Genomic DNA, 11,241 nt, shown 5'->3' on the forward strand with positions numbered 1-11,241 from the left:
GCCGTGGCCTATCAGCTGCGGGCTTGTTGGCAAGTGGGGGGAGGCTGCGGTGAGAGCTCTGCTGTTGGAGAGCCGAGCGATCGATCCAGGCTAGAGCAATAGAGCTCCGAGAGCAGGGGCGCGGGGACATTCACGGGGACATTGCCAGGGACGCTCACGGCGACATTCCTGGGGACTTTCACGGAGGCTCCTTCCCCGAGCCCTTCGCGAGCTTTCGGAGGCAGTGCGGGGGTTGCGCGAGATCAGGAGCGACCCTTCGGGCACGAGCGGAACGATTGTGCGCGAGCGGAACATTCGTGCGGGCCCGCGTTTCCCTGGCCGTGACGGGAGGGTTGGACCAAAATGGCGGCGCCCAGCGCCGGGGGAGCGGCGGCGGCAGCGGCGGGGGGGAACCGAGGGCGGCCGCCTCCCGTCACCCCCCGGCAGATCCGCGACCTCATCGACGGCGGCATCGCCACCGAGAGCCCAGGGCCTGGCGGGTGAGGGGCAGCGGCGAGGGGTCTCGCTGGCACCGGGGCTGGCGTCGGGGGGAGGCCCAGCCGTGTGAGGGGAGGGGGCGGGCTGGGGAGTCTTGAGGGAACTGGGGACCCCTCGGTGTTATTTGGGGTCCTGTGGGAGGAGTTGGAGTCGGCGGGAGTGGGCTGGAGGGGACTGGGGTGTGCTGGATATTATTATTGGGGAGGGGTAGCGGGAAAAGGGAGCGAAGGAATGGGCTGGGAGCGACTGGGGAAGCACGGGAAGCATTGGGAACTGGGGGGTGCTGGGAGGGATTAGGGGGCTCTGGGAAGGGCTACTGGTGGGACTAGGAGGCGCTGGGAATACTGGAAGGACAGGGAGGCGGCAGTGGGAACAGATCCTGGGGCACTAGAAGGGTACTGGGGGCACTGGGAGGGCACTGGCAGGGCAGCCAGGTGAGTGACCTGTGGAGTCCCCATGACCTGAACAGGCCGTGTCCTGGTCACACCTTGGTGGTGCACTGGGAGTCACAGGGATTACTGGAGAGACTGGGAGCAATGGGGGCTGAGCTTTGGGGAATGTCTCAGGGTCATCCCTGAATTTTGGTTCACAGAAGGGTGTTGGGAGGAGGCCAAAGGGTAGCTATGGATGGGGTCGGCATTCCGGCCTTGGGATTGACATTCCAGCCACAGATTCCGGTCTTGGGAGCATCCCAGATCCTGAATCTGCCCTTGTTGGACTCAGAGAACAAATCCCTGTTCTCTCCTTGTCCTGTCAAATCCCAGCTGTCAGTCACTGGGCACCCTTGGAATTCTATTTGTTTATTGTTTTGTTAGGAATTAATTAAAAGTTGGGAATGGGGAGCTCTGGAGAAGATCCTTTTCAGGACAAGCAGAAGGGGTGGGGGTTAGGAAGTGCTCTGTGGTTTTGGGATTTTTTTTTAATCAATGGAATCATTGCAGGAGTTTTCTTTGCTGACTTTTCCTTTTAGGAAAGACACATCTGACTGCTCAGAGCAAGCCAATGGCCCTTCCCAAATGGAGGCTCTTTCCTTGGAGTCTGCCAGCAGGGAAGCCTATTTCAGCAGAGTGGAAACATTCACCATATCCTTTGGGATGCTGTCAATCCCATCTTGGAATTGTGGGGGAAGGAATGCAGAGGGATCATTGATCCAATTTCTGGCCTTGCACTGACATGCCAAAATTCCACCGTGTCTCTGAGAGTTGTGCAAACGCTCCTGGAGCTTTGGAGCTGTGAGCATTCCCTGGGGAATGCTCAGTGCCTCGGCACCCTTTGGGGGAAGAGTCTTTTCCTAAAATTCCACCTTTTCCTAAAATCTAACCTCTTTTTAAAATCTGGCCTTTTCCTGAAACCCAACCTCTTAAAATCCAGCATCTTCCTAAAATCCAGCCTTTTCCTAAAATCCAACTTTTTCCCGAATTCCTGCCTTTTCCTAAAATCCTGACTTCTCCTGAAATCTAACCTTTTCTAAAATCTCACCTCTTTTTAAAATCCAGCCTTTTCTTGAAATCCATCTTCTTCTAAAATTCAACATTTTCCTCAAATCCAGCTTTTTCCTAAAATCCCGAGTTTTGATAAAATCTTGACTTTTCTTAAAATCCTGACTTTTCCTGAAAACCAGCCTATTCCTGAAATCTAACCTCTTTCTAAAATCGTGGTTTTTTTCCTCATATCCTGCCTTTTTCTAGAATCCAACCTTTTCCTCTAGTCCAGTCTCTTCTTGAAATCCAGCCTTTTCCTAAAATCCAACCTTTTCCTAAAATTCTACTTTTTTCAAAAATCCTCCTTTTCCTAAAATCCCCCTGGCACATCTCCAGCCATTCCTTGCTCCTTCCCTGCTCCCTGTCCTTCTGCTCCACCTCTCCAAGCTGCAGCTCCCAGCTCTCCCGTTCTTGAGAAAGTTTCCCAATCTTCTCCTCCCCAAAAAAAGCCCCCCATGAATCGTTGCCGTTGTGTCCTTGACGGGCTCACCCGCTGAAGTGGGCGGGCAAACCGCACTCGCTGTCCCCGCTGGTGTGCGCCAGGTTCGGCTGGGTCAACGTGGAGTGTGACATGCTGAGGTGCTCCAGCTGCCAGGCCTACCTGTGCACCAGCCTGCAGCTCGCCTTCGACCTCAGCAACTGTGCGTAGGCATGGCGTGGGGTGGGGTTTTGGGGTTAAGGCTTTGGGGGCTCGTAACCAGTTGTTGTTGTCTGCAGGTCGTGAGTTCAGCCCTCACACAGGGCACACACCATTGGTCAAGTGTTTTGGGGCTCATAATCAATTGGTCGTCGTAATTGGAAGGTCATGAGTTCAATCCTCACAGGGGGTACCAGCTGGCAAGTTTTTGGGGGCTCGTAATCAGTTATCGTAATGTCAAGGTTGTGAGTTTGAGCCTCGCACAGGGCACCATTTGTCAAGTTTTTGGGGCTCCCAATCAGTCATAATCTGTAGGTCATGAGTTCGATCATCATGTGGGGCACCATCTGTTAAGTTTTTGGGCTCATAATCAGTTGCTGTAATCTGAAGATTGTGGGTTTGATCCTCACATGGAGCACATCTGTCAAGTTTTTGTGGTTCATAATCTGGAGGTCGTGGGTTCGATCCTCACGTGGGGCACGCACCATTTGTCAAGTTTTTGGGGTTCATAATCAGTCTTTATAATCTGAAGGTTGTGAGTTCAGTCCTCAAACAGGGCACCCACCATATGTCAAGTTTTTGGGGGCTCATAATCAGTTATCGTAATGTCAAGGTTGTGAATTTGATCCTCACAAGGGGCATCATTTGTCAAGTTTTTGGGGTGTCCTCACTGAAGACAAAGGGAATGATGGTTCCAGGGAATTACGGTTTCAGGGAATGATAGTCTCAAGGAATGATGATCTCAGGAAATGGTGATCCCAAGGAACAGTAGTTCCAGGGAATGATGGGATTCTCACTGTAAAAAATGTCTTTTTTGGACTGGGGTAAAACCTCTGCCAGCTCACCCTGTCCCCACTGCTCCTTGTCCTCTCCATGGAAAGGAGACCCTCCATTCTCTTGGTACCCGTCCTTTAAGGATTGGAAAAACCCCAGTGAGGTTCCAAACCTTAAATCAGACCAAGGGGATTATCCAAGAACATCTGAAACACTTCCAGGCTTGTGGCACTGACCACCTCTTGGAATATTCCAGAGTTGGATCATGTTGGCAGAGAACCAGTTCCTGATGTTGAGCCTCAGCCTCCCGTGGTGCAGCTTAGAGCGTTTGCATGCTGGAATGCCATGCCAGTCTTGCCACAGGATGCCAGGGAGAAGAGCTCAGCACTTCCCTCCTCCAGAAGGTGCAGAATTCACCCCTCATTCTCCTTTTTTCCAAACAATCCAAAGGCTTTCAGCCTCTTTCCAGGTTTTCCAGCCTTGTTGCCCTCTGGATGCATTTAACGATCTGAAAATCCTTTTTTAAAAATTCTCTTTTAAAACTTTTCTTTTTCGATTCCTGGATCTGCTTCCATGATCCTCGACTGAAATTTTCCAGTGTGGTGGTTGCTGCTTACCAAGGCCATTCAGAAATTACATTGTGAGTTTTAATTAATAAACTCCTTATTATCCCACAAGGAAGTGTCATCCCCACTTCTCAATTTTCCTGGCTGCAATTCCCCTGGAAGTGAACAGAGAGCACATTCCTGCTGTCTGCCAGGTGCCATGTGGCTCATGGGAATACTGAGCCTTTCCTTTTGGGTCGCTCAATATCAACATTCCCTGTTTATTCAGATTATCTCTGTTAAATAAACCTTGGCCTAATTATTCCAGTGGGAATCACTCCAGGTTAGGAAAATCTAAAATAATCAAAGATTGGGAAGAAGGCATCGAAAAACAAGTTGGAAAAGAAATTATTTGGTTCTGAAAGCGTAAGTGAAATTAAATTTGAGATCTTTGGAGGTTTTTTTTTGAGGAAGTTTGATTTCCAGACATGGCTGGGATTTGGCTCCTACTGCCGGGGTGGAGGGATCAGCTCAGCCAGGGATTGGCAGCATCTCAGGAGGAAAAACTGGCAGGATCCAGCAGGTTCTGTGCCCGTGGTTGGCTTGGGCTGTTTTTCCACGGGCTCCCCTGCTCCTGTGCCTGGGAATGGGGAGGAATTTTGGCTGTGGGCAGGTGGAACTGCTGAGGTGACATTTGTTGTTCCCGCTCCTGCTCCGGAGCTGCCTGAGGGAGCCTGGAATTCCTCTTGGTGGGAACTGGGGGAAGTCTGAGGTGAAGCTTCAGGCTCTGCAGCATCCAGCCTCAGGGGAACTCTCCCATGCTGGTGGCTTCCCTCTCCTGGCTTGGTTTTCCTGGCCATTCCCTGAGGAGGTGGCTCAGCAGGAAAGTATCCCTGAGTTTTTCTCTACAGACAAGGAACGCTGTGAGGAGCTCAGGAAGGCTCTGAGCACTGCCCACGAAAAGTTCTGCTTCTGGCCAGACAGCCCCTGTCCAGGTGGGTGCCTCAGATTCCTGCACAATCCAGCATTATTCCCATTTTTTCCCTCCCTTTCCATTGTTATTTCTGTTGTCACACTCTCCTTTTCCCTGTGGGAATGATGAAATACAACAAGAAGGCAACATCCCTGAGCAGCCTCAGCAGATAAAAGCCCCAGGGCTGTATCCAGCTTTTCCTGACCTTTGGGTGACTCTGGAGCAGTTAAAATGCTTTTGGGTTGTAAGTGGGAGGGGACAGGGGAGGTCGGGTGTCATGGAATGCTCAAAGAGGGATAAATCCTGTCTTGGAAGCTGTGCTGCTTGGGAATGTTCTGAAGGGAAAAGGCTGTGCTGAGCTTTTCCTTTAAAAACCAGAAAAATCATCATGGAATTGTTGAGGTTGGAAAGGACCTTAAAGCCCATCCAGTGCCACCTCCTGCCGTGGTCAGGGACACCTTCCACTGTCCCAGAGTGCTCCAAACCCCATCCAGCCTGGCCTTGGACACTTCCAGGGATCCAGAGGCAGCCACAGCTTTTCTGGGAATTCCAGCCCAGCCCCTCCCCACCTTCCCAGCCAGAAATTCCTTCCCAATATCCCACCTAAACTTTTCCTCTTTCAGCTAAACGTCATTCCCACTTATCCTATCACTGCATTTATGTGGAGACCCTGGCTGGGCTCGTGTCCTCCCTTTCCCTGTGGGACAAGGAGAGGTTGGGAATGCTGAGCACAGCTTTTCCTCTCACCAGATCGCTTTGCCAGGCTGCTGGTGGACGAGCCCAGAGTCCTTCTCCAGGATTTCCTGGATCGCTTCCAGAGCTTGTGTCAGCTGGAGCTGCAGCTGCCCTCCCTCAGACCAGAAGACCTGAAAAACATGGTGAGTTCCCTCCTGCTCCCAAAATCTGCAGCATTCCAGGCTTCAGGGACGATCAGAATGATTCCTGAAGCAAAATCAGGAATCTCAGCCTGTGTGTGTGTGAGGGATCTGCTCCCACCTTGTTTTTTCCCTTGGACATTCCCCATGTGGTGGTTTCACCATGGAAACATGTAAAGAGGAGTTTGGAATAGCTCATCAGCTGAGAAGTGTGTCTAGTTCCCACTCTGAACCTTTCCCAGTGTCCAGGCTGCTCTGTGGTGCCTGGGAGAGGGGATTTGGGGTCCCACAGACTCCTTTGGGAGCTCTCCCTGGCAGCTCCAAGCACTCCATGAGAAGTGGCAGCCCACAGATCACTCCTTTAGCTGGGAGGCCACATGGTCTGGAGACAGGAATTTGGGATGCCAGGGCCTGAGGTGTGGGCAGAGACCTGAGAAGGTGAAAGAGGCTCCACAAGCAGGAGGGAAAAGCAGGAAAAGCCAGGAACAAGCGTGGAATTGCCACCCTGTAGGAACCTGTCCTGGCCCTGCTCTGCTGCGGCCAAGTCTGGCTCATTGGACACTCCTTTGCCAGGGAACAGATGGCTCTGGGCAGCCAGGAGCCTTGTGGGATCCAGGGAATCTTCATCCATTCAGCACAACCACAGGGGTGTCTTTAGGGCTGCCTGAGCTCGGAAGCCACTGGAGACTCCCAAAACCACAGCAGGAACAGGACCTGGTCGGGGGAGCAGATGGTGCCTGGGCAGATTTCATGGAATGGGGGAGCAAGAGGGAAAGAGGATTCCTCTGAGTGACTTTTCCCTGTCAACCAGAGCTGGGGGTGCTGGATCATGAAATTCCAGGAGGTGGAAAAGGGATTTTTCTCCATGTGGGACATGATTTGGGAGTAAAACCAGTGCATTTTATTGTCCCTGTGCTCCGCAGTCCCTCACAGAGGAAAGGATCACCTGCCTCCTCCAGCTCATTGGGGAGGAGCTGGAGCACAAAGGAACAGAGGGGGAAAAGCCTCCTGGGAAGTTTTCCACGGAAATCCTGCAGGTGCACGTTCCTGCCTGTATCCTGGCGCTGTGTGGCTGGACCTGCAGGTGGGCAGGGCTGCAGGGATGGGCCTGGAATGTCCCTCACACTCTGGGCTTGCCATGAAAGAAAGCTCTTGGAGGCTGGCCGCACGTGGAATGTTCCTCCTGCGGAATGTTCAGTATCCCTAATTTCACCGTTTTCCTATTTTCCCTCTTTTTCACCTTGCTTCTGCCTACCTGATTTTATTTTTCCCTTTTCCTGCTTTTCACTACTTTCCTGCTTCCTTTGTGTCACTATTTTCCTATTTCCCCTCTTTTTCACAAGAATTCTGCTTCCCTTGTTTAACTATTCTCACAGTATTCCACTACATTCCCACTTCTCTTATTTCACCACTTTTTTCCCACTTTTTCCCTCTGTTCCTGGCAAGGCAAAATGCAACTTTAGCCTGTTTAAATCAACATCAAAGATGGGATTTAATGCACTTATTTGCCTGACTTTTCCAAGGCCACCTCTCGTGACTTTCCCCAACCCTGGAAGTGTCCAAGTCTGGGTTGGACTGGGCTTGGAACAACCTGGGATAGTGGGAAGTGTCCCTACCCATCAGAGGTTGTGTCGTTGTAGGACACGAAAGAAAGATGAGAGATTCTAAATATTTCAGAAGGCAAAGAGCACAGAAAAAAGGCTTTTATTGTGTAATTTTTACTACCTTTTATAAGGTGTTCTGATGCAGACTTAACATGATTGGTGAATAGGAACAACACCTTGTTAATCTTATTGGTTAAACCAGAGAAACAGCAAAACACCACCTGGAGAAAGATGGTTTTGAGAAAGGAGAGTTGTTTGCCAAGATTGTTTTGAGAAGAAGCTTTCTTGAGAAATTTTTCCTTGGGAAAAAGTTAGCAGCTGCTAGCAGACTGAAATCTCTCAGACCCAACACCCAGAAATATCAGGCCCGCAGGGTTGGGATGAGATGATCTTTAAGATCCCTCCCAACCCATCCCTTGATTCCACGAGGATTCCCTGAGGATTCCATGGCTTGGCTCTATCCCCACAGTGCTGCCTCGGGCTCCATGAACCTCTCTGTGATCACCTGTTCCCGTTGCATGAGGAAAGTGGGTTTGTGGGGCTTCCACCAGCTGGAATCTGCTGCAGCTCCAGAGGCGGATTCCTGCGGCTCCAGCAGCACCACCCCAGCTGCTCCCGAGCGCTTCCCGCCCGTTCCCACATCCCCACGCAGGATGCTGACCCGGAGCCAGGATTTGGGATCAGAGCAGGTACGTCCTGGGATATCTGGGTGGTGCAGGGACACTTGGTCAGCCCCAGGTGCTCCAAATCCCATCAAGGACGCCGCATCAAGGGAAATACAATATTAGGAAAAAGTTTTTCATGGAAGGAGTGATAAAACACTGGAGTGTCCTGCCTGGAAAGGTGGTGGAGTCGCCATCCCTGGATGTGTTTTAAAAAAGACTGGAGGTGGCATTAGGTGCCATGGTTTAAGTTGAGGTGTTAGGGCATGGGTTGGACTCGATGATTTTGGAAGACTCTTCCAACCTTGTCATTCTGTGAAAAGCCACATCAAATGGACGCATCCTTGTGGTGGGAAGGGCTCCTGTGGGATGGCCGACCAGGATTAGAGCTGGACAAGCTCCCCTTGGTGACCACAGGGGCTCCATTAATTCCCTGGTTTTGCCCCCCAGCAGCATGAGAAGAGCCCATCTCCAGCTGTATCCCGCCCACGGGGTTGGGATTCTCCCAACTCCATGGACAGGGGTGAGTTGGATGTGACCAGCCCCGCCCTGAGGAGCCGCCCCGTGACCCGGAGCATGGGACAAGGGGACAACATGGAAGTGCCATCCAGTCCTGCCCGCAGGGCCAAGCGGGCACGGCTCTGCTCTTCCAGCAGCTCGGTGAGTGATCCAGGCAGGGTGTTCCTGATCCAGAGTTTTAGTGATGTCCCTCAGGGGTGGCATTTGGGCACAAAGAGGGGTTCTTGGAGTCTCTAAACCATCCTATTGTTGTGTCCCCTCTCTGTCACCTCCTCACTTCCCAGGACACTTCCTTGAGGAGCTTCTTTCACCCCAGCTCTCAGCACCGAGATTGGTGTCCCTGGGTCAGCACTGGGGAGGGAGAGGAATCTCTGGAAGATGCTGCATCCCAGACAGAGAAGGAGCCTGGCAAGGCCGAGCCAGGCTGGGAAGTGGTGCTGAAGAGACTCCTTGGCATCCAAAAATGTGACACAGTGCCCGAAACGGAGCCAGTGGTGAGCCTGGGGCGTCCCAAACCAGAATGATGCTTGACCAGGAAACAAAAATTTGGGATGGATGGGCTTTGTTTGGGATGGACGTGATCCCAGCCAGGTGACAAGGACCTAGCTGCAGAGCGTGAGCTCTGGCATTCCCACACCAGGCTCCATCCAAGGCCAGGCTGTGCTGGAGCTGCTCGAGAGCTGCTATAAATAACAGCAATTCCCAAGCGCCTCAGCACTGCCCAAGATCCGGTTTCATTCCGTGTCCTCAGAGCTCCTCTCTGCAGCCATCCAATTCCTGGCTCCAGGCTCTTGATTGCCAGGTTTGCCCAGCCAGGGGAGTTGTTCTGAGGCCACAACTCCCTCCTCATGTGGCTGTGGAGCAGCTGCTGCCTCCCTGGATCTCATTATCCACTTGGATTCCTCCTGCAAGCTCCTTCCTGCTTTGCTTGGAGCTCAAGGGAGCAGTGGAACTTTCCTGCTTCAGGATTTATCCTGGGGATTTCATGTGATTTGTGTCCCCAACTGGTCCCCTTCTAATGGAAGATGTCCCTGCCCATAGCAGGAGCTGGAACTGGGTGATCTTTAAGGTCCCTTCCAACCCAAACCATTCCATGATTCCGTGATTCTGCCATGTGCCAGGAAAGCTCTGGATGGTCCAGTGGGACCAGTCACAGGGCAGAGGCATCAGACCCAGCTAGAGCAGAGCTGGGGTCCCTTCCTGCTGCTTGCTTGTAGTCTCCTTGTTCTCCCCTCATGTTGGCAAACTGAGATCATGGAAATGCTGTTCCAGGAGTTTGTTGGGATCAACAAACTGCTGTCCTGGCAGCCAGTTGGGATATTTTGGATGTTTTTTTGCTGCAGTTTCTCCTCGTGCCCTTTGCCAGTGGCAGTTGCAGGTCCTGCTCCAGTGCCTTGACCTCTGGCTGTTGCTTTGTTCCCATCTCTTCCAGAGTCTCTCGGAGAAGTCCTGCAAGGTGTTCCGCATTTTCCGGCAGTGGGAGAGCATGAACTCCTCCTGAGCAGCCCGCTGCCTCTGGAAACCAGCACGGGGCATTGGGAGAGATCCAAACCTCCCCCGTGATTGCTGCGGCAGCTCTTCTTCCCGGGAAGGGAATCCAAGGAAGCTCCAAACGGAGCCCCGGCCACACTGGCATCCCCTTTCCCTTGACTGCCTTGCTGAAGCCCCTGCCTTCACAAACTGCTGCTGTGTCCCTCTGCACAGCCCTGCCCTGGGCTGGGATGTGCCACAGGCACGTGGGGTGACGAGGGGACACCGTCACCTCCAGAGGTGTCCGCGGTGTCTGGCCGTGTCCCGCCGCCGGCAGCGCACAGAAGCGACGCCAGGTGGGAATAAACATTTCATTTTTGTTGTTTTTCTTTTTTCCTTCCTGCTGGCTTGGTGCTTTTTTTCCCCAGGGTAAGGAGGTGTAACTCCTTTATCCCTTAGGATACTCATTCTTATGGTATCAATGTCAGGCTGCCTCCCTGTTTCCCACTCCACATTTTATTGTGACCTTTGCCTGTTGTGGGCATTTTTCCTTTGCCTCAAACCCTGGCCTTGTGTCTCTTGATTGGTGGCCAGTTTGGGGTGATAAATCCCCCAGGTTGGAGGGTGGGATGCAGCCAAAACCTGGAAGAGGTGAGTTTCCATAGCTTGTGCTGCTGGTGTCATCTCCATCCTTAAGGATACTGGGGAAGGGCTGAGATTCTACAAACAACCTGGCACAAGTTGACTCTCCTCCCTCCAGGTCTGTAAATGTGAGTGAGGGCACAGAGATATGTCATTCCTTTCTTTTTTTTTTTTTTTTTTGAGGAAAGGATCTCCTGCCTCCATTTCTCCAGCTCCAAGGTTTCATCTGTTTCATCCCCTTGGATAGATTTTGGGATTCTGGCTGCCCTGTGCCTGGGAATGCAGTGGCTGCCTTGGTCAGGGCTGATCCTGGCTCTCCCTGAACCCCAAAACTGCCCACCTGTGGGCTTCTCCGGGGATCCACCATTTTGGGATACTGCCTTCTTGGGTAGGAATCCCTCAGGAAGCAGCAGGGCCTGAATTTGGGTGGATTCCCTTCCTTTCCTAAAGCGGGTTCTAATTACAGGGTCCTAACGAGGGGCTGCTTCACCCCATGGCCCCACTGGCCTGGGAGTTGGGGTGGAGATGGGGACACCCCCAATCCAGAGGGTGGGTAGTGCCTGGGATGGGCATGGAAGAGCC

The 11,241-nt window shown here is 52.3% G+C and overlaps 1 protein-coding gene across 2 annotated transcripts; it reads left to right on the forward strand.

Moving 5' to 3' along the window:
- Positions 1-98: 98 nt before the first annotated feature.
- Positions 99-10,413, forward strand: ZC3HC1 (zinc finger C3HC-type containing 1). Of its 2 annotated transcripts, none has more exons than XM_066318913.1 (10): positions 99-479; positions 1,448-1,558; positions 2,448-2,599; positions 4,826-4,909; positions 5,638-5,765; positions 6,686-6,846; positions 7,836-8,055; positions 8,479-8,688; positions 8,832-9,041; positions 9,980-10,413. In XM_066318913.1, exons 1-10 carry the CDS (start codon positions 343-345, stop codon positions 10,046-10,048), a joined length of 1,482 nt encoding a protein of 493 aa, XP_066175010.1. In that variant the 5' UTR covers positions 99-342; the 3' UTR covers positions 10,049-10,413. The 2 variants fall into 2 exon arrangements, with proteins under 2 accessions (XP_066175010.1, XP_066175012.1); XM_066318915.1 differs by having other exon boundaries at positions 8,482-8,688.
- Positions 10,414-11,241: the final 828 nt, after the last annotated feature.

Source organism: Sylvia atricapilla, chromosome 5, assembly GCF_009819655.1.
Source record: "Sylvia atricapilla isolate bSylAtr1 chromosome 5, bSylAtr1.pri, whole genome shotgun sequence".
Classification (NCBI taxonomy): Eukaryota; Metazoa; Chordata; class Aves; order Passeriformes; family Sylviidae; genus Sylvia; species Sylvia atricapilla.

Coding starts and splice junctions, on each gene's coding strand:
- ZC3HC1 (XM_066318913.1), top strand. CDS start 343: ATGGCGGCGCCCAGCGCCGGGGGAGCGGCGGCGGCAGCGGCGGGGGGG. Junction 2,600..4,825: donor CGCCTTCGACCTCAGCAACT/GTGCGTAGGCAT, acceptor TTTTCTCTACAG/ACAAGGAACGCTGTGAGGAG. Junction 5,766..6,685: donor CAGAAGACCTGAAAAACATG/GTGAGTTCCCTC, acceptor TGTGCTCCGCAG/TCCCTCACAGAGGAAAGGAT.